Raw genomic sequence first — 27,474 nt, forward strand, 5'->3', positions numbered from 1 at the left:
GTCCTAATATATAGTATATATATATATATATATATACACACACACACTATACTTAATATATATACTATAAGTAGAGCAAACAACAGCCCAGGAGCAGTATTTACATGCTTTTCTTCTCTACATTTCCTAGTCTCCCAAACTCCACAGTGACTGCCTGACAAATTGCATCTTCTCTTGACATCCAGTAACTTGTCTTACCTCCATGGTCTGCGCTTGGTGCATTGCTTTGATTGCTGTTTGCGCCATGGCTCTTGTTGTAAAAGTCACAAATGCACAACCTGGGGAAAGAACACAAGAGGAACCAAGTCATTCATTATATACACATTTCTAGGACAAATAAAGAAATGAAAATGCCTACAGAAAAAAATCACAAATAGCTGAAACACCACCCTGAGGCACAAAAAGGAGCATCCAGCAGAGAACAGTCAGAAAGGTTCCTGCTTACCTCGGCTCAGCCCATCTGGGCCACGTAATATCCTGCATTCTTCAATCTGCCCAAAGGGGGAGAACATCACTCGGATATCATTTTCATTGCACTTCTTCGATATCATTCCAATAAACAACTTCCTATCTTCTACTGCTAAGAAATCAAAGAATAAGAGTATTACCAGCAAGTACGCATTTACTTGATCTTATTTTGTCAAATTTTCTCCATCAACTTTAGAATTATTTCCACAACAGCTACTTTGGGTAGCTGCTTGTCAAAGCCTGATTCCCAGATTCCTAACAATGGAATCTTTTTGTTTTAAGAAGATCCATATTGGATATCTCAGTGAAACAGAAGGATCCTTGTTTTACATTTTTTTGAGTTGCAAGTCGTAAAAATAAATAAATACTCCATTCAGCACCTGCCTGTACCTCCTACATTCATTTCCTGGTGAGCAAGAGTTGTGTGTATTTCACTGGGTACAATGCACCACATCTGTATCTAAACAAGCAAGTTAGTTGCAGAAGGCTTCTTTCTAGGCTACTATATTACCCTCTAGCGTTTCAGTCATGTGAATTAAATTCTGCCTATTTCCTCATGTTCTTCTCAACAGTGGAAGCAAAATTTTTTTTTGCAAATAAACATTTAACACTACAGTATGACAAATGCTGTAGCACAATTTAAAGCTTCAAGACAAAAAAAAAAGTCTTCTATTTATTGTCACAATGAGAGGTAAATTATTTGCTGAGTCTTCTTTGGTGTTGAAGAGAAAATTTTCAAGCCATTTCAGCTGGCAGGGCTTCAACTCACTATTAAATCTTCAAGGTTGTACCCCATTCACTATCAGACTCTTGGAGCATAAAGTTGTTTTCAAAAACCTTTTTGTAATCCACTTTACCTCAAAAGATCCAAAACTATTAAAATACTTTAACTCACGTCTTCCTATTTATACTTTCATCTACATTTATTACTTAAATTCATATAATTATACAACAGCCTCAAAACTGTCACTCCAGAATTCCTCTAAATACTTTTTCCCTCCCTTTCCATTATTTTCCCAGGAAATACACATGTGTGAATCCATGTACATGTATATTTGTGTGTGTGTGTGTGTGTGTATGCATAAATAACCTCATTATATACACACACGGATGAAAGATCACTTTACCCAATGCCAGATGTAAACATCTGAAATGGTCAATGTGAAGAAGTACACTCACAGTATTTTCTCTTCTGGAGATGAAGTTTTGACTCCCACTCGAGTCACAAAAGGCCTTCAAATTAGTTAAGCAGCTGAAAAGCATTTCTAGATTTCAGCCATCTTAGTTTAACCAAGAATTCACTGGACGTTTCCCCTACTGACACTGTGGTTTTCCAGCAAACAGCAACTGTGCTAGATACTTAGTCATGAAATTCTAGAGACCTCACTTACACTACCTAGTGTATTGAAAACATTTTTTTTTTTAATAATTAAATCCAATCTCCAATGTAAGATGACATTGTCAGATGCTGTACAACACAAGGAAAATCTTGAAGTTTCCCATTTGGAATAAATGATGACACAAAATTTAGATTTTAGTAAAGCTTACCATTATTCTTTTCACTATCAGCTGGTTTCATCTGGATAGGATGGTGCATCTGAAATGTAAACAGATTATTTAATCATAAACGCATTCACTTCATACTAAATGAAATACATTCCCACAAGAACAGTAAAAGAATGAGTTTGTAGCCTATACTGCCTCTACAGAAGGGCGTATGTAACAAGATATGAACTTGTGGAAGAAAAATCTTTTCCTAATTATTTACCATCATTCCTCATGATAAAGTATTACTACTGGAGGCACGTCCACCCACTTCACTACCAACTCTATTATCACTCCAAATTAATGATCTTTCTCGCTCCAATAATTCACTTAAAACAGGACTTCAAAGGAAGATAATGCATGTTTTTATATCAGTGGTGTCGGAGGTCAAAAAGACAAGACAGAGCTGTGAAGGTAGATTATCTCTTCTCTTACCCCTGGGAGAATCTTCATGTTGTGAAGAGCATTCTGCGCTTCTAGTGCAGCTTTACGGGTATAAAATGTAACAAAACAGCACCCTGCAATTGAAACAAAATGCTAACCAAGGAAGAACACTACCAATCTTGACATGCTGTAGACTATACATTCCCGACTTCTACTCTTCTAATGACAAGCAAAAGAAGATGGTGAAATAGGTAGGTATCACTGATTGTAACTGCTGAGAAAAAGATTCCAAAGCGTAATTAAAACAGTCTGAACAGACTCAATACCACCAGCACACAATTAAAACAATCATTTAAACACATCTGTCAAATTATTCCCAGCTACTTCCATATCTAGACTCAATTATTTGGTAGCATCCAGAACTTCCACCTCGTTTCGCTGGAAATACAATAGTACCTGTTTCTGAATTGCAAATCCAGGTACACAGCAACTGCATACATCGAATTTTGTATTTTGTCTGAATCAGGGATGCTTCTAGCAACATTTCAGCCATATCAGAACATTATAGCAATGCTCTGGAGAAACAATATTTATTTATTAGCTGCTCCGCTCAGCATTTATAATCGGTACTTTTCATATATCCCTAAACAAACTCATAAGACTGGAACAATGTAAAAGCAGCTAAGAGCTCAAATCCAATATGCAAAGTACAGTTCTCACCTTTGCTTTGAGGAGGGTTTTGGCTCCTGTCCCGCAAGACATTGATTTCATAGACAGCACCGTACTGCTCAAAAAGTTCTCTTAAATCTTTCTCACACCAGCTTCGTGGGACCTGACCCACAAACATCTTGATAGCATCTAGATCAGGTTGATCTGGGTGATCCAGTGTACCATTCATTTTCTTTGAGCTACGAAAAATCAATTAGGATTTTCTGTTACTTAGCTTTCCACAAATTCTAAATGTTATTGCAGTTAGAAGCTGTACGCTTACAGTGAGTCTAAAACTATTTTTCTACATCAATATGCATATATTTACATATATATGCCATATACATAGATACGAACATTGCCTGCCAGTGAGTGCAATATATATATACACACACGCACACAATCACACATTCAGAAATGCTATTATTACTCGCATTCACTGGCAAGCAACATACTTGGAAACCAAGTATTCTCTCTATATGGTTGTTTAAAATTTCACCTAATGTTTGCTCTTATAATGTAGTCAACATCTGGTTTTCATATCTGTAGGGATTACTGAAAAAATATTAGATCCATTCTGTAACATTTTAGAAAAGACATCATAAAATAAAGAAACCTAAACTCAGCCAACCCACAAGCTACTGTAGTTATTAATAACTAAGGAAAATTAGAACACATTTTCTGGTATGCTTAAGCAAGACTATGTATAATTGTTTCTCAGAGTGAAAAAATATCTTAAAACAGAAAAAGTAAAACTGAACTGATGAGAAGTCTCATTAAAGGTTTTCAACATGGCAGCTTTGTGAAACTAGGCAGCTTTGAACAATACTTGGCAAAAAAAAAAACACAAAAAAACAGGCTGACAGTGCAGATGAACAGGTTGGGCCCAGACAGGAGTTTAGTTTCAGAATAAATCAAGCTGACTATCAGTATGGTGTTAAAACTTAGAAAGAGACATTTATTAGACTGTAGCACATGTTTTGAGCATAGGGTTCCTCAAAGGGCTTCAAGGCACTACATGTATGAATATGGCACTACTAGCCATAGTAATATTGTTTACAGCCTGTTAATAAAACTGTATTGTACTCTGTTCACTAGTTGCAAGCCTTACACTGCTTTCTGTATTGACTCCTCACTGCTTGCCAAGTGCAGTATGAGGTTTTGTTTTTGGTAGTCACAGCCTGGTATACCACAGGATCTATCTCTGTGGAAGACTGTGCGTAATGGCACTCTACTGTAGCTACAGTGATTAGCAGGCTAAAATTGCTGACCAAATCCTGCATAATCTAGAAAGGACATGGAGAGGACAACAGTAACTATGCAGTGATTCCCTGCTGGCCCCCAAACCTTTTCATAGGTTCATAAGGTTGGAAAGGACCTACAAGATCATCTAGTCCAACGATCCTATCACTATCCCTACCCAACTACTAAATCAAATCCCTTAGCACCTCATCTAAATGCTTCTTGAACAGCGCTAGGGACGGTGCCTCAACCACCTCCCTAGGCAGGCCATTCCAGTGCCTGACCACTCTTTCAGAGAAAAAATGTTTCCTCAAATCTAATCTAAATCTTCCCCAGCGCAACTTGAGGCCATTCCCTCTCGTCCTGTCATTATTTATCAGGGAGAAGAGTCCCACCCCCTCCTCACCACAACCCCCCTTCAGGAAGTGGTAGAGTGCAATAAGGTCTCCTCTGAGCCTCCTCTTCTCTTTTGTTGAAGGATATAAGTGCCCATCTTCCAGAGTACTCAGCTCTGTTCACTTCTGCTTTTTTCCCCTTTTAAGGATTATTTTTCAGTAGTTTATTAATGGTATGTTAGACAGTGTTCCATTGCTTATCTGCAATCAGATTCCTCCCTCAAGAGAACTTTCTAACAAATTTCAAAAGCAGGCAATGTTTTTCCTCTCAATATTCTGCTGTCCAGAGCCCAATAAAGAACTGCTGCCATAATTTTCAAACAGAATCAACAGACCTCAGGAACTTCTTAGTAGAAGAGATGGGAAGAATCACAAATTCTTTTACACTCAATCTTTCCACTCAAAGGGCCAGCATCTCTTCAAATATCCAAGGTAAAGAATACCTTGTACAAAGATGCAGATTCCACGCTTTTTCAATCCATTTGAGAACTGGAAATCACTTAACTACTTCCAGTAATAATTTTCAGCCCTCCATTCTCTCCTGCGAACAGTTTCAGGAGCACAGCCCACCTCCTGTTAACCAAGCAACTTTCATGAAACCTTAACAGTACTTCAAGAAATCTTTCATTGCCGTTAAAAGGTTTAGTCTGGAGTCCAACAGGAGAGAATTGGAAGCATTCACTCAACAATTCATTTTAATAACTGATTTTATAATTTCAGCACCTCTTGAATACTATAAGCAGTACAACCAAATAGCTTTACTCCTCCTCACCCCTCATCCCAAAAAACAAGTGTTGGTTTTTTTTTAATCCCTTCTCCCTCATCCAGAATTGGTATCAACTGTTGATGCCCAGTACTGTTTCTCCACAAACTTCAGACTCCCCTCTCTCCTCTCCCACCATCACATAGGGAATATACTAGACAGTAGTGGCTCCAGACAGCCATTCCAACTACTGTTTTGGTTACAAGCTTAGACACGAACACACAATACTTACACAGGGCTAGCATTCAAGGAGCAATGGTCCACCATCATCTCTGGGAGAAAATCCAACTTGAACGCAGCCATCACCTCAGTCTGTCACAAACCACTAACACTAACTCAGTGTATTGCCTAAACCCTAAACAACACCACTTCCAAAAGTCCTGCAGGTCTTAACACTCAGCCACACAAATAACACTCAAACCACAGAAACAGAAGCTTGGGGAGACCAGCAATAGACACCACAGAAACAGGCTGGACTGGGAAAGGGACATGGAATCCCAGATTAAAAAGGGGATGTGACCATGTGAAGGGAGGCTCAGCTCAATACACAATGAAAATGCTGATGCACTGGGCTTGTTTTGTGCAATTTTCCCTGGCGAAGCAGTACCGAGTGCACTGTCAGATAAACAGAGTGTCAGATCCATGAAGATAGCAATGGGTAACAGAGCAGAAAGAATACAAACTCCAATTTTTCCACCCCCAACTAACTCCTTGCCTCCCAAAATGGCAGTCCAAGAACTTGATTCACAGTTTCCCTATCACCAGTATCAAGGCAGACAATTTGCTGTGTGTAGTCAAAAGATAAACTTTTCCAGTGCCTGATTAACGACCTCACTCTTTCCACCTTGTGCCATTTTGGACACTCTCCTAACTTTCATGGAAACAAATGACAAATTTTTTCTTTGAAGCTACCGAAGAAATTAGAGCCGAAGAAACTCAGTTGCTCAAAAAAAGAAAAAAACAATAACAAAAAACCACATTAACAGCCACAGAATATCAACAGCTACTTACTCCTCTTTAGAGAAGCAAAACATATATTGTTTTGGAAACAGTACTTTGCACATCATGCTTCTTTAAATCCAGAGTCATTCAGAGCCTATAGATGACGAAGAAAGAGAAAAATATGCACCTAGTGATTATTCCATTCCTGTTTTTGTACTGTTCCTGGTAGTAATTTGTTGAAAACTGTTATATAATCTTTGAAAACGTTGTTAATATCACAGCTTCTTGATCAACGAAACAGGAATAACGTGTTCATAGAGGAACCGCGAGGAACAGTATTTACATGTGTAACACAGACCTCCTGTTAAACCTCCAGTATTTAAACTAATGGGGAGATAATCTTGATAATACTGGATGCATTGTGAGATGTGTGAGGAATATTTGATTGTGGAGCGTGCAGCTGGGTGTGTCTGAGCACCAGACTATTAGCTCAAGTCCAGTATGAGTCTAGATAAGCCTTAAGTATATGTCCAATACAATCACATCATAAACTCTTAGAGCACCACAGATCGCATAGTGGGGCAGTTGTGATCATTTTTCTCGTCTGTCAAGGACTACAGTATGTGCCTGTAGCTTATTTAGACTGCTAAGTGTATGCGGCTTTCTTTATGCCTGAAAAATTAAGAGTAAGCCTATTTTTTTTTTAATTTTTTTACATTAATAACTATTTCTAATATCTCTGGAAAGTGACTGTTTTCCATCTTCTGACTGCACAGAGATTTACTAAAGATTACTAAAAAGAGCTGAACCTTGTAATACAGAGACATAAGTACATTAGTGCAAAATAAAAGGCGTGAATTTATCACACAAGATGTTCAGCAGCAACTACTTCATTCAAGTTCTTGCTACATGGTAAATGCAAGAAAGCTTATTCCTTAATGAAAAGGTGTAAGCTACATGGCTAAGCACCACTCCTGCAAGCACATAAGCAGGCACTGTGGAACACAGGTCAATTTATTACCTTTCGGTAAATAGCTCATATCCACCTTCAGACACATCTCACAGGCTTCCTTCTTGAATAACACTATGCTGTATATAATGCATTACATTCAAATACTGAATTCAGCCTGGAATCCACTTTATGGACTTTTTTTTTTTTTCCAAACAATCCCACAAAAGAAAACATTTCAGATTTACATTTTAAGAACATCAGAAGATGTAGGGGTTCGCTAAACAGTTCATATAACTCTGTAGCTCAGCACTACATATTCTAGTCTTACCAATGAACAGGACGCCTCCTGTCATCTTTTGCTTTTTTAAGCAGCTGGTAAAATAATCCAGCAGCCATGTTCATTATAGGTTCAATAATAGATGATGCTGGTAAGAGATACTCTAGAAAATGGGTTTCAAAAATGTTACTGAGATTGATTAGTTTACTGAAGAAAATCACTAAATCACTATGATTTGCTTCTACCCCCACCATTTTCCTCATCTCTCTGCTCCTCAAAATTGAGAGCTTATTTGCTTGTTCTGTTAAGATGAAAAGAAAATGTTTCAGGCAGAGAAGTTCCCATTGTCACACAGTTACAGTCCATGTCAAGTTCAATCTTCTGGCTTTGAGAATTAAAACATTAATTTTTGTGCAATTATCCTGCCATACATTAACTTCTAATTCTTGTTATACTTACTCTCATTTCTTCTGTGATATGCTCACTTTGTTTAATAAACAACAGTGCCAAGAATATTTCACATGCTGTTATGCACAATTTGCGGAAAAGGAAAATTACTAGAATGATGGATAAATACCTGAAGGTCCATCAGCCAAATACACATGCCTCAAAATAGCATGATTCCACAGTACCTATGGTGGTTTCAGTGAAAAACCAGTAGTACAGAGAACAGATTTGTTCAAACAATATTTAGTTTAAAGCACGAACTCAACGAGATAACTCTCCTTGTAAAAGTATCAGAAAGAGTGCAAAAAGATGGTATTTCAGTACTGCACAGAAACTGGAAGAATTAAATGAAGCTGTTTCTCTGAAATTATAAAAACTTGAAAGTCATCCCAGCCATTGCTCACAAAGAAAGAAAAAGTACAGAGCTAAATACACAAATTTTTTGCTCAGACGTCAAATTCCTGCTGGCTTCCAGGCCCATTCTTTTACTGTTTCTATTCAAAGGATAATAGGAACAATGTCTGAAATTCCAAGCTCTATGGCCTGTAGCTGCACATTTAAATGTGGTGCTAACCTGACAGTATGAACACAAAAGTCTTGTGCATTCTACATCTCACTTTCCTGCCTTTTGAAGCCCAAGACTACAATGAAAAAATGTATTGCTGTATAGACTCCTCAGACCACAAGGCATAAATGTTAAACACTTTGCTTTTGTTTTTATGCTTGCAGAGTTACATCACGTCTTCTGGCAAAAAAACTTAAAAAAACAAAGCTCCACGTAGTAATTTCTTCCACTAAGAAAGCCTCGTTCACTTCAACAAGCAATTTAACTCTAAAAGCTAAAGATAATACCATCTTTTATTTTACACAATCTGAACCTCAGATAACATATACAGCTCTGAAGCTGAGCAACTACGGGGATGGTGAGAGCAAATTATGGGAAAGGATGCAAGCTATAGGGAAATCAGACACTGTGAAGTTTCGAAGGAGACAGGTCCTAGAATAAACTTCCCCTTGTATTATCTGTGCATATCCAGACCCCTACAGTGCTGCTGAATTGCAGTTTTGTTTTTCAACAGATAAACCCTAGGTTATATGCATCAAAATGCAGTAAGTTCTTCTCAATATTTTCTTGTTTCATTGTTGATCATGTAAGCAGTGATGTTTTCTGCTTATGTGAAAATGAAATGTCTCCCCATACCTCAAGTACGTACTGCCAAAACTGTCATTTCTGCTTCTGCCAATCTCTACAACAGTTATTCATTGCAAGTACTCAAATTTGATACATTGAGAATGCTGAAATTAGCAATAAAATAGATGAAGCTTTCGGTTGCCTACAATGCAAATTAATTGAAAGTAATTTCCAAATATTTTCCTAGAAATTCTTGTATGAAGAAAAGGATAGGAAGAGAAGACAACTGCTTTTATCTGAGAAAGCAGCAGTTTTATCAGAGCATGTAATTGCTCCATGCCCAGCAGCATTTTCAGAAATTAAGTAACATCTATTCTAAAAATAGAATATGTATCAAATATCTGTAAAATATCAGAACATTTTAAGAAAAATCTATTTGAGCTAAAGCAATATATTCCTGATTTACTCCCCTGGCATGTGAATGAAACCCTGTTTATCTGTAGCTTCTACTCCAATTGATTCTATGAAAGATCAAAACAAACAATTTCTGATCTTTTGTCTGCCTGACAAACCCTCAGGACTCCCAGCTCTACCAGCAGAAGCAGCAGCAAAACACCTACTGCTGTGCCTTTCAGGAAGATGCTCTTTCTACCCATGCAAAAAATAAGAGTGTAAGCTTAGCTGCCATTTTTATTTGGTTGTGCTGGATTGTGTTTATGTTGGCTTGATTTGTTGCTTTTTTTGTTTTCTTTGTTTGTTTTAAGCCAATCACCAACAGGTTACATGCACCAAAACACTACACATAAAAACATCCATCTCATAGCTATCATTAGGAAAGAACAACTAAGTAACCTCAATTTTAAACACATCAAATCACTACTGAAATTTTAGACCCATTTGTCTTAGGCACCTGGCACTAAGCATTATCATAACCAAAACAACAAACTAGACTGCTCTGCTGCAGTTCAGTGTGCCAATTCTCAAGTTCCCAACACAACTTTTTACCTAAATTAACATACACTGCAAACCCCAGTGTGAAAATAGATGCTGAAGACACTGCTAAGGTTAAAGCCCCTCAGGTTACTGCCGCTCTATGGTAGCTGTGATAACAAGTCTGATACAGCAAAACAGAAAGTCTGTGGAAATCTGATGTACAAAGGAATTCTGATTCAGGCTGGCCAGAAAAGTCCTGTCAGTTGAAGGTGCTTTTTAGGAGAAGCACTGGGGATTGCAAACTGTAGTAAAAAAGAAGGCTTGGTTTTCTCAGCTCCTTACAGATCTGACATAAAAATTTGAGAGACTTCCCTTAGCTCCATTTCTAGATGTCAGACAAGCCAATCAGGATGCAGCCATGCTTTCCTAAGACACTAAGAATACTGTCTGCTAGGCAATAAACCTAAGTAATATAGAGTTGACCTCTACTACAAATATGGCAAGACATTCCACAAGCAGAACTAAAAGAAAAAACTGTTCCTACAGATGCGTCTTACTGCCTTACAATAAACCCAATGAATTTCAAGAGCCTTCAATGTCTTCTACCTGCTTACCTATGCCAATGGCAAGACTACTTCAGAGCTATTGACACAGTGCTTGGGAAGGAAAGAAGCTGAATGTTTTAATTTGACTTACAAAAGGCAGTATCACATTCATTTCATGTGGATTTATCAGCAACTCAGTGCCTTGAGGCATTTACTGGTCTGCCATTTTTAGAAAATGAAAAGTAGATTCAGAATTTTTCAGGAAAGAATGATGGCAAAAATCTTGTGCATTGTTTCCTCTAATAGGAAGCAACTAAAGAGCTGACTTTTCCATGGCAGAAATCTATTATTTTCTGTCAATCAATTAAAACACTTCTGGATTGAAGCACAGACCACACACACATTGCTCCTGTTTGTTCTCTGTGCTGCATGTGTCTGGGCAATAAAGAAGGCAGAAATGGAGATGCCTAGCACATTGAGTCATCTAACAGGCCAGGGACTTCAAGACATCATTTTGGCAAAAGTACAAAGAGCAAAGTCCGTGAATCAAGTAGTGCTCTAACAGAACCCTCTTTGACCTTAATGTAACAATTAAAATGGTGAAACCAGATAAGAAATTTTCATATATACAGTATTACCACACGACAGTGTGGAGGCAAACACTTCTGCACTGATTGCCACACATTCATGTGACTGACAAGTCTAGGCATCACCCTTCTTGCTTTTATTCTAAACAAGCACTGAAACAAATCCTCGAATCAACTGAAATATGTGGTGCCTGGCTACTATTTTCTCAAGTAACTAACATCTCTAAGGTAACTTTTCAGATTTCAGATAAGAAAGTTAATTCTTAATAGCTGAGACAGCATTCCTCCTTTCCCCAAAGGAGACTTTTTTGTGTGCAAAGGAGGGCAGGTTTGCGTAACTCCTTGCTGGCAGGATACTGCAGAGACAATCGTCATTCACAGGGCAGGCTGGACAGGTACTCAGAAGAAACCAAAGAGCGGCTACCAGACAAACCACAACAGGTTCTTAGCAGCTGAAAACATGAAGGTTGAAAGATTACCAAGTCAGTGCTGCAGTCAAAAGGTAAAAACAAACAGTGGATGCTACTCTGTGAACACAGAGGGCAGAAGTTTGGAACTTGCCGAAGATCCTGTGTATGCATGCTGGGAGAAAGGAAGCACAAAAAGTACAACAGAAGAGTTGCCCTGTTAAAGCTAAGCTGAGCTCTATACGTGAACAGTGTAAACAGTAATTAAAAATGTTAAGTTATTACCAGCAATTTATTCAAATGCTTCCATAAGCAGCAAAAATAAGTAAATCACACTTCTGGCCTTCAGAAAATGTAACAGTTGTGCAGTTATCAGTATATGTATTTTTCTTCTTTTTAAAATGCCTTGCAACTGCAATTTAATCTGTGGTACATTCGATATCTGGCTCACTCCTTAGAACAACTTACACCAAACGGGAGATGGCAGCCCTGCAGCATGAGAACTTACCTATCTGTTCAAATATGAGAAGCCAAACCCTCTCCCATCTACAAAGTACTGCTCTGCCAATACCTGCCAGTACCAGGGCACCTAACAAACTCAGAAGTTGAATAATCAACCTCACTACCTACTTAGAGCACATAAATGAAGTTCACAAACTTCAAGACCCTGGCCTCCAAACTTTGTAAATTTTCCCCTCATTGCTTTCACCTGTTTGCCTGAGAGGGAAAGCACAAGTACACTGTGACCAACAGTGGGGCTGTGCTATCAGACTTGGCACTGTGAGCACAACCCACACTACAGACAATGCCCTGCTTCTCTAGGGCAGAACAGCTGCACCATGTTACGCTGACTTCTGCTTTCTTAGCACACAGCCAGCAGCTAACACAGCAGCATGGGTCTGCTAACCCACTGCTTGACCTACTGCAGCTGTGTCTCCTGCTTCAGTGGTGACACTACAAATGCAGACGCAAGCAATACAAAAATACAGAAGAAATGGGAATCGACTGGCCCACTGGGAGGAAACTGGGAGGAAACCACCTCCTCACAACAGCCTCAAACACCCATCCCCAACTGTAACATTTCCTGTAAACTACAATAACCAAGAATAAGTAAGCTGAGTGCCTCCACCGTTCTCTGGTTTGAGGTTACTCAAAATAACATGTGAATACTTGATATAAGAACTTCCACTGTCACAGTCCACAATAGTGCCATTTACAGCAATGGTACAGACAGCTTTGGTTAGGATTTATTGGGATTTTTCCAAGGGCAGTCAGTACCTGACCACCTTGTTTTCAAGGACAGTACCTATGCAATATCAGTTAATAGTCTGCTATATCGGTACAGTGAAATAAATAAAAGACATCCACATTAGGAAAAATTCCACATTAAAACATTTTTCAGTGAACTCCACCTTTTCTTTGGTGTTTGTTCTTATACCTGGTTCCCAACATTAAAGATACACGTTAATCATCATAAAAACGTTAACAGAGAGGTACCTGGATTGCCATCTGTTCTTTATTAATGCAAGGCATTTTCTTGTTACTAGTTTTAGATTTCAGTTTTGTATGTAGCTGAAGCTTGCCATACTTAAGGTCACAACTTGGATCTAAAATGTATATTAAATTTCTGTCTTTCCAGATACATATGTCCTAATATTTCCTTTTTTTTTTTTTTCCCAGACTAAAGGAACTGAGAGGGAAACAGAATCATCTTTCTCAGCTATTTCTTGGTGGTGGTAGCAGTGGGTTAAAAAGCAATAACAAGGAAAAAAAAAACTTTTTTCACAAGCAGAACTTGTTTGATGCAAAGTAGACAGCAAAGACCTGAGAAGGAATGGTATGAAAGATAACTGACATGAGCCATATACGCAGATGAACAAATTGCTCCAAGGGCAAATCATGAATCTGGAGCAATTAATGCATGACAACATATTAAAGCAGCTGTACGTATAGAAGAGATAATGGCACGTCTTAATGTAGGCAGCCCAGAATAATTAATTTTGTCAAACCAAAGACTACTAGTAATCATCACATGTTTATCCTTGTTTGCGAGACACTTTATGATTAATAATTGATATGAAGAAGCAGCACTGATGCACATACCTTAGGGCTAATGTTTATGAAGCAGAAGTTTTTATGTTTCTTCCTCTCATTATTGACTTACTATTTATAAAGGCACATAACCATTAAACAAAGTAAAGGTATCCTCAATTTAAGCACCTGCCACAATTCCAGCAAACAGTTTGAGAAAGATTTTGAGTTTTTGTGATTGTAATGCTACAACGTAACAATGCTTACACTTCGCCAGAAGCAAACTACGGAAAATTAATGCCAAAGAGATCTGAAAGACCTGTGGACACTTTGGCAACGTAGACAGGAAAAAAGTCTTGAGAAAGTAGGAAAAAAGGCTCAGTCACAACAATAGCAAGAGGAAATAAAAGCAGCAGTACGACAGAGCAGGAGTCAAGTCAGGAAATGAGAGTACAAGAAGTGAGGATGTGCATCTTTGCACTGTGAAAGACAGAGCTTTTAATAGGAGGCAGGATAGAACACTTAAGGCAGCAGGAGGATTTGATTGTTTTGTTATTTTTTTATCTCCCTGCTTTTTATTAACTGAATTCAGACCATGACAGAAATAGAAAACGCAGATGGTAAACGACGCCCAATCTTTGACAAATCAATGCCTGTGAGCCTGCCTGCCCTAAAAGCAGAGGTACAGGTGCATTTATACTGCCCTTCTCTTTCTCTCTCCCCAAACGTTGTTTCTGAGCTTACAAGAATGGTTTTAAATTTTAATTTTTAAGGTTAGAAGAGGTCAATACTAACAGCCAAGAGTTTACCGTGAGGTATTTCAGCCTTTTATCTAAGAAACACTCCTGCAAACAATTAATTCTATGGAACATGATATTTTAGATTATCTTCAGCTTTAATTTATAAAATACAAACAAAACCTAGCAAGCTGGTTTCAAAGAGACCTGAACTTTGCTGTCTTTTCCAGTATTACAGGAATGTGCAGCTCTGTACTTAGTCAAAAAGACAAATCACAGAGCCACCTAACCACACTTACACAGAACTGCTGTGAAATTACATATGGGACCCCACAGAAGACTGCAGAACCAGCAGCACCATTCCAGGACAATACCATACATGAAGATTGTTCTGTCACTCCACATGAGAACTCCAGTAATGAGAAATACCTTTGGCTACGGTTTATCACAAGTAGTATCTCCCATGTTTGCATAAAGAATTTGAAGAAAACAAGAAACTGATGAGTTTGTGTGCTCTGTTTTTTAAACTTCAGAAAAGAAATGCATGATCTTAACTCAAAGGAACAAACTTCATATTACTGACTAAATTTTAAACCTCTGCTTTCTGATGGTTCTTAGAGTAGCGGTCAGATCTGCTTAAAAATCTTCTTAAAAAACAATACAGGCTTTTTCCCCCCTTCCCTTTTTAGATGTCAAGGGACCTGTTGGACTAAACAAAGCAACAAGTCTCAAGTTTCATTGTCCTCTGCAGCAATCAGAACAACTGTGCAAGCTGTTCTGACAAGTCTAATATTAAATTGTTTCTTCTAATCGTACCAGATACAAAACAGAAATAGTTATACTACAGTAAAAAGTAAGAAGAAGAAACCACTATTCCTCCCCAGTTTCATTTTATCCAAGCGCTCCTTTACACGATACCTGAAGAGCTTACTGATAGCAGTCAGCTCCAGCAGAGTACAACATGCATTTAAAGGAAGAAACACCGCAATAACCCTTTTCATCTAGCACATCAGCTCACACCATGACAAGGCACCATTACCTCTGGCTTTCGGTACAGGGATGCCAAGAAGATAATTATTTTAATCTTCAGGAAAACTAAAAAAAGGCCCATTCTAGGGAAGGAGCAGGACAAGAACATTATGACTGCTCAGTCTGTTCACAGGGTGTTGGAACAGTGTGAAGGTAAATCTGTTTGCCCAGAAGAACATCAGCATAGTGAACATGGATTTGACAAGAGGCAATCCAGCAGGTAGAAGTTCCTCACTCCTGAAACTGCCAGTGCTCACACAGCATTAATTCTTGACAAGAACAACTATAATTCACCTTAACAAAGCATGGCATACAAGTTTCTGAATAGAAAAAACAAGCTCAAGACTCCATTTCAAAAACTTGGAGACAGCCATTACCATAAAAGCAGGAAACAAAGGCTAACTGATTGACTCGTGTTCAGTTTTATACATTGTACCACACTAGAAACATAATTCCGTCACAGTTCCATCCAAACTCATTTCTGTAGTGTCAGTTTATTTAGTTCATCACAATAGGTACATTAAACTCAGATGCATATAAAAAAACTTTACATAACCTTAACAGATGTTGAAGAATCACTCCTTTTATTTGGACATCTCCCTACCATCACATTAAGACAAATGAATTTAGGACTGTCTCTTTTAAGGATGAGAAACTATGCATCTTGCACCAAAGTGAGGTTTTCTTTTCCACAGTTTATTTTCAGTAATCAAACTAGACTAATTTATTTAAATAATGTGAACGTTTTGTTATTTACATAAACCAAACCAATTGAATCTGGAACTGGATTTTATAATTGGTAGAATCCTTCATGTCTGAAGAATGAGGTCTAACCACAGATTAGGCTGTCTTAAAAGGTCCTAAAGGAGCAGCAAAGCAGAGGGAAAGGTAAGCAACAGAGTGCTAGCCACTTGGGAAAGAAGTTGTATGCTGTGCAATACAACTGAAGTGCCTGGAGACCAATGCCTTCCAACTGCTACTTCCAAACAATCACCAATTTCTAAAAATCACTCAAAAATGATGGAATTCCTGGACTGCACATAGACTAGCCAGCAGCACTGGTATCTTCAGTTCCTTCTGGCTCTTTTTTTCATCTTGGACAGGACAAGAAAAATAAAGTCAATCTACCAAAGCTGGTAAGGGCACATTGCTCTCTGCCCACAGAGCCAGATAAGCTTCTAAGTAAGTATCTTGTTAAGGAAATACCTCAGAAGGAAGGAATCCTTCCCGGTCACTCAGCATCTCTGTCTTCCTAGTATTTCAAAGGAGATATGAGCCACTGGCTCCTAGCTGAACCTCTAGCTACAGAGAGGTGAAAACAAAGTGTGAAGGAGTTTCCAGTACTATCATTCTTCTTGTAACTCAGAAGCCTGATTAAGATATGGAAAATTAAAAGCCAGGCAATGAACAATACGGCAGTTTTGTACAACAGGACAAACTCAATTTTGTCTTTTCAGCATTCACAGGAATTTGTAAAATCACGATGTGGCTTTATTTCTCAGATCTTCTGAAAAGGGACAATTCCTTTAATCTGGATCTCTATGTCACATTTGACCTTCAAGCTTAGGTAAGTCTGTTAATAAGCATCCAGCTTGCCAGCAAATCACTTCAAATATCTCCAAGCCGGTATCAATGGGATACGCTTTTCTTTTAAAAAAGCCTTAAGATTTAGGAGTGTGGCAGGGAGAAGACAGACTGATAGCAAAACTGAAAAAAAGCATACATTTTTCATATCTCAAGAGCTCTGGAAAAGCTACCAGTAGCATTCTGTGTAAAAGTTGGGAAGTGTCATGGCTGGTATGCTATTTCCTCCCCCAAGAGCCTCCTTGCTCCGCTGATGGACTAAAGCACACCTCAAGTATTTCTGCCACAGTAGAGGTGATTATCAGAAGAGCAGCAGTGGCCACAATCTGAGCACTGAAGTGTTACTTCACACAGTAGTCACACATCCTTAAGCTGCACAGTTACAGTCTGATCTATTATTTTGTTGTTGCGCAGTCAGAAGGGTTTCACTCAATTCAAACTCACTAAACCAGAGAAATAAACAGTTGATTATGAAATATCTTTTAACCAGGTTAGCAAAGTGACTGTTTGCCACACAGTCAAATTATCATGAGAACCACGTACAAAACAACAACGGCAACAACAACAAAAACTAATCAAATCAAATAAAGCAGGAATGAGAGCAGGCTCGAGAAACTACACCCTTACACCGGACTTCAGGCTGTAGCAGAGCTGCACCAGAAAATCTTCACATTTGACTCCAGGCATTTGCACACAAATATTTTCCTTTTAGAACGCCACAGCCCCTACAAAGTTCTTCCACTAATATCTTTAGGGCTTTATGTACTGTAGAATACCAGAGATTCATTCCAGTGAAAAAATTACTATCAGGACACAAAATCCCACTCTGTAATTACTTACATTTATAAAGCTATTAAATTACAGATGAAGCTACCTAAATAAAACTATTAAATTACAGATTAAGCTAACTAGAACTCTATTTGCTAGATACTTGCAGTCCTAAATTGTTTACACTCTCATCACCTTTCAGCAGCACAAGTGCAACAAACTCCAAGGAGCTTAAGGTTGAGGGAATGCTGCTCACTGCAGTAAAGAGCGACTGCTTTCATCACTGAAAGAAAACCTCTGTGAACCTTTGAAATGAAACTCCAATGAGCAACTGTGGGAAACAAACTGTACTTGGTTCATACCTGCAGCTATGCACTTCTCTAGCACTTCCAGTCTTCACTCTAAAAGAAAAAGAAAAACAGACATTGAGTACTCTAGTTAGAATCAGCTAATAAAAACAATTATAACGTGAACTGAATCTTGCAGGAATAATGAGAGCTGTGAGATTAAGGCCCACTTTCCTTACCCGGTGTAGGGAACCTGCTTTGGTAGGGGGGTTGTGCTCAATGATCTCTTGAGGTCCCTTCCAACCCCTATGATTCTATAATGCAAGTTATCATAAGGTGGTAACAATCCTCATTAGACTACTCAATAATGGATCACAACACAAGCTACTACACATTGAAATACAAGACTTTAATTTCATTTTATTTTTAAATTTCTTCTACGCTTCCACTTAGGTTGTACACTAAGTTTATGCCTGCCTTGAAATACTTTACAGAAAATACAAGTATCTATTTACAGGTAAACAAACAAAACCATCACTCATCTGCAAGAAGAGTTTCACAAGGCTACTTGAGCATCCACGCTTTCCTTGCTTTGCAAGCCTCCTCATAACCTTCGTTCCATATTCTTTGAGAAGTGTGAATAAGTGATCCTTAACCTCCTCTAACCCACTTTTTAATACTCATGCCCTCTTTTCCAAAGGGAGACTTCTTGGAAATTTTACATCCTTGTTTTATAGCTAGTTTAAATTCCTTTCTAATTCATTCAATAGTATTAATAAAATATTATACCCTCTAAACGAGCACAGAAGCTTAAGTGTAACAGAATTGAGTTTTCTTATAACGTTAAGAAAAATAAAAACCAATCCAGGAATCCTGAGAAATCTAACTTGGTTACCCAAAATGCATATTTTCAAAATCATGAAACTGCTTATATTTTCTAGAATGTTACTGAAAATTAACTATTGGTAACACATTTCTGAATTAATTACTCCAAATGTTACTCTGAAACAAAACAGAAGAAATATATGTACCATATCAGACACTAACTTACACTGGTGATGCTAGCAAATATCTACCTGACTACACTTTCTTCCACCTCACCCACATTCCTTTGCTTTTTTGAAGTTTAATTAAAAGAGTACTTGTTTACGGCCAAAACATGGTCTCAAATTCCTGCTAACAGCCCTGGCTTCAGAACACATAATAGAAATTTTACTTTTTCTTCCATTTAATAGCAAACTTTACAAAGTATTTAATCCAAACTGAATTCTCATGAATGCTGAATTCCATTTCTGTGATAATCAACTTTCAGTAAAATCTGAAATACACAACTCACTATTCATGTAAATGCTTAAGAATATACCAGTAAACAACTTTTTAAATGTTAAAAACAGAATCTTCCCTTAGCACATGCCACTATGTTAAACCAGAGAATTAATTTAAAAACCTCAAAGGATATGAAAGTACAGCTAACATAGCCAGAGGAAATCAGAACTCCTGGATACTTTTAAGAAAAAAAAATATATACACACCTCATGGAATCAAAGACAAAACCCAGCACAATAAAAACTTCATGAAAGAAAGCAGCAAATCTGACAACGACCTGTAGAAAGCCTGGGAGAACAATCTTAAATCCTAAGTGTTTCTCAAAACAAAATTGTTTCAATATGGCTCATATAATTGCACACAGAACATAAATACACTGAATACTTGATTCAAGTACAAACACCAGACAGACATAGCCCAAAGGCCAAGGAATCTGACAACTTTATTCCTTCTCAAAAGAAATCAGAGCTTGGATACCTGAGATGAAGGTACACACAGCTGGCATGCTCCCGTGTACAGATTCACCCCAGTTGAACATTAACTGCCAGCTGTTTTCATGGTTGCTTGAGTGTAGGTTCTTTATGAGGGCAACAAAACAACGAATGGGTGTAAATTGGGACATCGCATCTTTCACTAAGGCTTTCTCTGCAGTTATCCTCCTTCACTGAAATGCTGTATCTGAGTATCAGTGTCATTTCTAACTTCTGGTATTTGAAGCTGGCAGGAACAATGACACCACCTGACAACCCCAGGTAGAAAAATGAAGATTTAACACTTGGTCCTACTATACATAACAGAGACAAAATATACCCAGTGATGAGCAAAGAGCTGTAACTTCTGGTACGCCGCACAACACAAACAGAACTGCAGCTAATAATGAAAACAAATGGCTCTGGCCCCTAAGTACCAGAGGATGGAGAAGAGTCCAATAAATCTTGAGATATCACTTTGCTACTTAGTGGCAAAACTTCAGTCTCCCCAGCACCCAAGACTATCTTCTAAGAGATCACTGGATCAATTAATGGGTTCCGATCAATGAAATTACTGCCACAGTCAGCACTTGTCAGGACCAGCTAGCTCTGATCTTCAAATGCACCTTCCAGGAATCTAACGTCTGTGGGATGTCGAGCCTACCACTTACAACTGAAAAGAGATCAGGTAAAACAGACCACATGGACCACTCACAGATACATCATCGTGTCAGTGTTCTCTCACACAAATCAGTGAGAAGTCTGGACTCGTGATAGACTAATACACATTTAGAAGCAAAACAGGCAATATTCAAACTCTGAAATATAAAAATATTTATTCTATGGAAGAAATTTAGGAGGAGAGCAATCATGCGCCTGAGAGCGGAGGAGAAAATGTATTGGATAAGTGAGATTAAAAGTAGATTAAGTCTTAATGTGTCAGTTTAGGTCAAAATACACAGAAAGGACGCCAGTTTCCAATTAACATTACTTACAAGACAAAAAGACAACAGGGAGAGCAATGAGAAACCTGCCAGGAGCTAGAGGCTTCTACGCTGCCAGAAACTTACCAAGGAGGCAACTGTACTTCCTAATCTGAGAATCTGTCGTCATCTCCTGCAACCTGGATGCCACCTGCACCTCAGCACTTGGTGCAGTGCAAGGCAACAGCTACCAGCCAGTGTGCCTGCTCTTTTCTGCAGAGAGAGCTATCAAACACTGCCTTCTCTGGTCTTACAGGCAAAAGGACTCATCTGCATACAGGTTTCCAGACAGTCTGTATAGCCAGTCAGCAGAACAACTGAATTACTCATGACAGTTTGCTCAACTATCAGAGCCTGAGTTTACCAATTAACAGATATAACAGGAAGAACAGATTAAAGAATAAGAGAGGTACACATTTTAGGATCAGTGCAGATTAGAACAAAAAAGGAGACAGGGAAATTCCCTATTGCTTTATGGATACGTGCCAGGGGAAGACTAATCAGCCACAGCGGAGAGCTTAATGTCTTATTTGGGGGTAAAAGATTGAGATACGTATACTGAACAGAAGCAAAATTCTCAGCCTAAACACTATGCCTGCTTCTTGAAGCAATACTGAATTTCAACGGCCTCATCCATTTCAGCCAAAAGACAGAAACACTTCCACTTCGCTATCGTTAAACCCCGAAGCAAAAATCTTGAGGAAAAGCATCCCCGCGTAATGTCTCTAAACAGAGTCTGCACAGCTCCACAGTGATGTAAGCCTTTCACAATGATAGCAAGGTACTTCTTTCTTTGATTTCATGGAAACAAATAGATTTAAATTCAGATGGGGAAAAAAAGAATATGGTAAGCCTCCCCACAAAGATCTTCAAATTAATGGAATCACCATCCTGTACTAATGCACCCACTACAAAGAGGGAACAAATTTTCAGCATCTATTGACAGCTTCAGACTGAAAACAATTTTGATGTGTCCCAACTTTGTAATGCAACTGGTTGAGAAGTTGAATGAGCTCGAAATATCACATTTACAACATGTTTACACACACATACATATATTCACGTCTGGGAACGGGCACACAGTTGAGCTCTTTGCAGAAGCGAATGGATAAAACTTTATTTATTCACACGTGCAAAGGACTGGGGCCAACGCTCCATTTTAAAGAATGAATATCTATTAAAATCACTTCCAAAAGTGGGAACTTTTTACTAACTTTAAGAGATTCTACTACTGGGTGTGCAGAGTTGTAACTCCCAAAACCACTTCCTACTATTTCTTCTTCAGAGGGAAACACCAGCATTGCTGTGGGAACATTAACTTGGGAATGTCCTGACTTCTGTTCAAAAACTCAAATGAAATAAGATCAAAACATTTCATTGCAAAGGAGTTCTTATTAAACCTCCACTCAGACTCTCTCAGAGTTTCTCATTTATCTTTGTTTGATATGCTTTGATTTCTTTTTTTGCAGTACTTACTCTCTTCAAAATCTTTTTTTTATAATAATATTTTATTTATTATTATAGCTTTATTTAGTCTCTTCAAAATCTTCATATAGATCTGAAGTATAAAAACCACTGTAAATAATGTAGAAACACAAGTTTTTCTGCATTGATTTACAGACTTAATACTGTCAAAATCACCCCAAAATAAATAAATTTGTGTGGCACCATGGAACATTTTTCTGAGTACCATTCACAAATGCAGCACCAGGCTTGAAACAAACTTCCCTCTACCTAAAGAACTGCAGTTTCCATTCTTAGCTAAAGTCAGTTCAAGACCAAGAGGCACTTTTTTTTCCTACTGATTTCAGTAGCCTTTTACTCCACAAAGCATGCTTGTGGCTCTTTTTGGGACCCTGAAACACCCTGGCTCAAACTGCTGACCTTTGGTGTTTAACGTTCAGGGACACCTGTGCCAAGTCAGCTTCACTTACTTTTCTCTGCTCAAAACCTCAGAAACACTCCCTGCCGCAAGGCTGGATGCGTCACCCAGACAGACCTTTGAGCAGGGGTGGGTGGGAAGAAGTGCCAGGGATCAACACTGACAGCGTGCTTTGCCAAGAACTGGAGAGACTCAATCCTCGTTTGCAGTTTCATGCGCATATTTTCAGATGTTCTTCACTTACATCTGTATCAGTTCTTTCCATTCACTTTCCCTGGAAGGCACAGCATGACATCAGCAGGTTTCCACTGCTAACAGGAACTCTATGACACAGCAAGTGCTACAAATACAGTTTTGGCTACACGAGGCCACCAAACAGACACAAAACCCTCTAGAATCTTGCCAGGTTCTCTGAATAGCTCACATAAGGATTCTACAGGTACCTTGTACTTCCACAATAAAAACCACACAGAACAATAGACGTGGCACACCGCTTTCTCTTTATCCTTCCTTACATTAGGAAGGTTACAATTTCTTCCCCAAAAAGAAAAGCAGGCTTGTCTGCATAGCAACACAAACACAGCATCCGTCAGACGCCGCATGCAAAATGAAGTGTGTTAGGAGAACACCTAGTACCGAATGATATTTACCACAGCAGATATAAGACACAAACAATTTTTAAATTAAACTTCTCAGGTTTCATTTCCAGAGAAGACTAGATAGAAGCTCTACAAAAAAAAAGATGAGATACAAATGTAGAGATGATGCACATGGACAATTCAAGATAATCCTACAGCAGATACATTTTAAGTCACTGCTCTTGGCAGAAGAATAGAGCACAACTTTTCCCTCCCCAGCTACCTATTCCCACCTGTGCGTAACATGCCTGAAGAAGGAAGTGATCCAGGTCTGATCTCACTTACCGACAAGACACCAGCAGTTTTAACCCAGCCACCTTCCCTGATTCAATTCAGTGCACAACCTCGAAAAAGTGCCAGGCAGCAAAAAGGGGAAACAGACAAAACATGGAACAAGCTTCTTTCCAGAGCAATACCATCATAAGCTCATTCATATTCAGATTGCTAATGGATCTGTATTATCAGTTTTTAGGTAAGTTTGTCATAATTAATTCTCTTCTCATTAATCCTTTATTGCTTTAAAGGTCCTGAGTGATAAGGGTTCCACACTACTCCCATTACAAACACACTATGGTGTGTCAGTAGTGTGTTTGTGCATGCTCTTCTATACAATTACCTTAACTCTCCAACTTCGCACCCATGAACAACTTCCACTATTTAAAGACGTCAGCTCCTTTCTTAACTGTATAATTCAGCTTCTTTAAATCAAAAGTAAATCCTTATCAACCTTGGCTTATCAACTTTACTTACACTATTATCAACCGTACCTCTTTCTCCTCAAGTTTTAACACCTCTATTTCAACAGCCCTTACAAATATAGCTAACTTCATTCTGGGCTTAATTCCAAATTCCCACAATCTTCCCACGTATACACCTCTGACATATCATTATTCTTCAACTGCACAATTAGGATACCAAAAAAAGCACAGAGTAAAAGTAATACAAATTAAAAAAAAAAAAACCAACAACCCTCTTGCTGCAGAATTTCAGGACCTACAAAGAATGTTAGATGAAAGGTAATTTCTTCTTTGTCTTCAACCTTTGATGAAACTGTTTTTACAAACAGCATAATAATGCAGTCAATCCAGAATGGATTAACAGCTATAATCCTCTAAACTCCAAGTACATGCACCAAATAGGATTTCCTGTCCTTATGCATCTAAAGCATCATATTTTGCTCCATGAATCACTGGAACTCCTGGAAACAGGCAGAGTGCTCTCTTTTTGCACTAGCTGGCAATGGGCACACGACAAATTTTCTGCCCAGCTCAAAGCATCTGCCTTCCAAGAAACACAACTGACAGCTTTATTTGGTCTAAACAATGTCACTGTCTTAAGTGTCATTAAGAGACTTTCACAAAATGGAAGATTTAGAACTCCTAATGCCATCCTAAAGCCTGGCTGTATCTTGTCTACTCAATGCACTTGGCAAGCATGCATTACTGCAGTTCTACCATTTATCATTACATCTTTCATAGAACAGAAAAACTACAAGTTTTGAACATGCAATAGTCTATTGCAAGTGTTGTTTGAAACTGCCTAATCACGTGCCTGCCACGAGACTACAGGCAAAAATTAAGTATGCTATTGGAGAACACTTCAAAATAGAAGAATTGCACAATCTTGATCTCTGGCATTGAATAGTACCAGCATTTCCATCTGATAGTTATTGTAAATTTAGCAACAGTTTATACTGCTTGTGCCACTTTGTTCTGGCAAGCACAAATGAAAGGATGTCAGCTGGGGAGTCAGGAAGTAGAGAAGTAGGAAGAAAGGCAGACAGCTTTAAGAGGATGTGACAATTCTGAAACATACACGAATGCCTAAGAAAGCAAGTTTAATATCCTGGAAAGCTGAACATTCACAGTGAATTCCACTGGTTTCCCAGATGAAGTTGAGAAAACTACCAGCGCATTCCTGTTACACAAAGAATGATCTAAAAGCAGCCACCTGATAAAGATGCTTGAGTTCATGCATGAGGCATCCCTCTGTCACATCAACCACAGCTCCCTGCCTGCAGGCACTGTGGCATCCAGGCAACAGAGATCCCACCATTCCCCTCCAGGATTTCCTTATTCCAAATTCAAGGTACGTGTAGCTTTCTCAGTAGGAAATACGCTGAAGACAATGCAGCGGTAGGAAAGAAAAATAATTCCAGCTGATTTTCTGAAGCATTGTTCTCAAGAAAGATTTTAAGAAGATATTTCTTCTTCACAATTAAAATGATTTCTTCACACAGGTTCCAAAAACAGATTTCAGTTTGTAGCAACTTTTAAGAGGACAGCATCCCCTAAAAGATAGAAAAAAAGTACTTGTATCCCATTTTCCCATCCCCCCCCCCCCCGTGTAATTCCTGCCAGTGTTAATTGTGGATCCAGTTACTGCCACTATTTTGAGCACCTTTCCACTACTGTATCAACAGTTTACTACAATTCAAGCAGCCAACAGATTGCCCTCACTATTTATTTGTTCACCTGATCTACTGCTTAAGAAAAGCACTTGTGAATAGCCCTCCCACTGTCTGCACGGCCTTAATACAAAGTTCATGTAAATGAACAGCCAGGGAAGTCCTAGTAACAAGTTTCCAGCTCTTCCTAATAAGGTATTTCCTACAACTCCATCCCTCAACGCAAACTCCTTATTCTAAACTAGGCTGGCCGGGGTCTAGCTCTTCATTAATCCCCCTTGCCCTTAACAAGCAAAGGCAGCACTCAGACCTTCCAGGACAGGATCACGTTTTCATTAATCTTCATGGCAGACAGGGACAACAGACCTTTTATGGCAATGAACAGGCCCTGGCTGATCATTCCCCAAAGCAGACAAGGATATTAACCCCCTGCAGAAGACAGAAGCTTCATAGAGCTCATAGTAATGTTGGTGCCACTGCCACTCACTACAAACTCTCCCTGCAAGACAACTGCCTTCCGTCCTCCACTCCAGGTCAACTACATTCCCAGCTTGGACAAACTGCATTTTACACAAAAAAACAACAAAGCATCCACCATCAGATCACCTTTCCCTTGGAATGCCAGTCCTCCCCAGACGCAGACAGACAGACACACGGATGTAAGACACAGACTGTGACCCTGGCTCCCGATCCTGCACAGCAAATGCTTCGCACACACACACAAGGCCGGCCACACTGCCTAGCTTGCTGCTGCTGCTGTACAAATATAGAAAGTGGAACAAGCATTGCAGCAGAAGAGATTCTGCTCAGCTCTCCAGGAGGGAGGAGCGGGGAGCTGAACTGGCCCAAGTGCTTTACCCATACATGGTCTCTGACAGAGCCCATGGCTAAGACAAGGTCCTCCACACACACGCACTTGTTCACCGTCATGCTGTGCAGGGGAAGAAAAGATTTAAGTGTACAAACTTAAAGGAGTCACTGTTTTGAAATGAGTTTAAATTCACTCTGCTCAAGTCTACCTCAGCAGTACAAAAACTACCAATTCTCTTCTTTATCCAACAGAATTTGGCAGCAATTTGGAAGCGAGACAAAAACCTCCCCTTCCAGGGAATCCCACAGTTACCAGCATTTCAAGACTTGCTGAAGTCTCCCTTGTTCATTTTGGAAGCATAGACACTTTTTTTTTGCCCAAAATCTAATTACAGCAATCCTTTTGAACTTTTTCTCCCTATCTGCTGCCTGCTTCTTTTATTCAGTGTATCACACCTTTTATTTGATAAGCAACTAAGTCAGAAAAATCTAGCAGAAAAGTTTTTTCATCCAAGTGGGAGCTGTAACTTCCAGCTATACTAGGAATGCAGTAACTAATACAGAGACAGAAATGCACTCACTACTCAGTTCTGTTAACACGTCCTGCAATAAACAGAAACGTTCCAGCATTTAAACCAGAAGTTGGATATTTTTCATATTTCATATGGCTGAGATAACAGTTTAGGTTCCCTCCAAGTTCAAGAACATACTTGTACTCAGAATTGGCCACATGCTTAACCATATCCTGAAGTATTTTCCTCAGAGAAAGGATCAAGAATGCCCCTGGTTCTGCTC

The 27,474-nt window shown here is 38.8% G+C and overlaps 1 protein-coding gene across 14 annotated transcripts in view; it reads right to left on the reverse strand.

Moving 5' to 3' along the window:
- The window catches only part of CELF1 (CUGBP Elav-like family member 1), a 59,715-nt gene that overhangs the window by 28,119 nt on the left and 4,122 nt on the right, over positions 1-27,474 (reverse strand). For 7 of the 14 annotated variants that reach the window (XR_010623354.1, XR_010623353.1, XM_065754921.1 and 4 more), the window contains exons 1-6: positions 5,738-5,819; positions 3,118-3,305; positions 2,449-2,531; positions 2,017-2,065; positions 446-580; positions 199-278 (exon numbers count right to left, since the gene is read on the reverse strand). Coding sequence is in view for 12 of the 14 variants with exons in the window: in XM_065754921.1 (XP_065610993.1) it covers positions 199-278; positions 446-580; positions 2,017-2,065; positions 2,449-2,531; positions 3,118-3,305; positions 5,738-5,808 (606 nt within the window). In the remaining 2 variants the exon portion in view is untranslated. Of the gene's footprint in view, positions 1-198; positions 279-445; positions 581-2,016; positions 2,066-2,448; positions 2,532-3,117; positions 3,306-5,737; positions 5,833-18,238; positions 18,278-27,474 lie in introns of those variants that run through there. The other 7 variants (XM_065754928.1, XM_065754927.1, XM_065754924.1 and 4 more) reach the window with 4 other exon arrangements.

This window comes from Cyrtonyx montezumae, unplaced genomic scaffold (assembly GCF_038088225.1).
Source record: "Cyrtonyx montezumae isolate F1298 unplaced genomic scaffold, pur_monq_1.0 scaffold_10, whole genome shotgun sequence".
NCBI classification, from domain to species: Eukaryota; Metazoa; Chordata; class Aves; order Galliformes; family Odontophoridae; genus Cyrtonyx; species Cyrtonyx montezumae.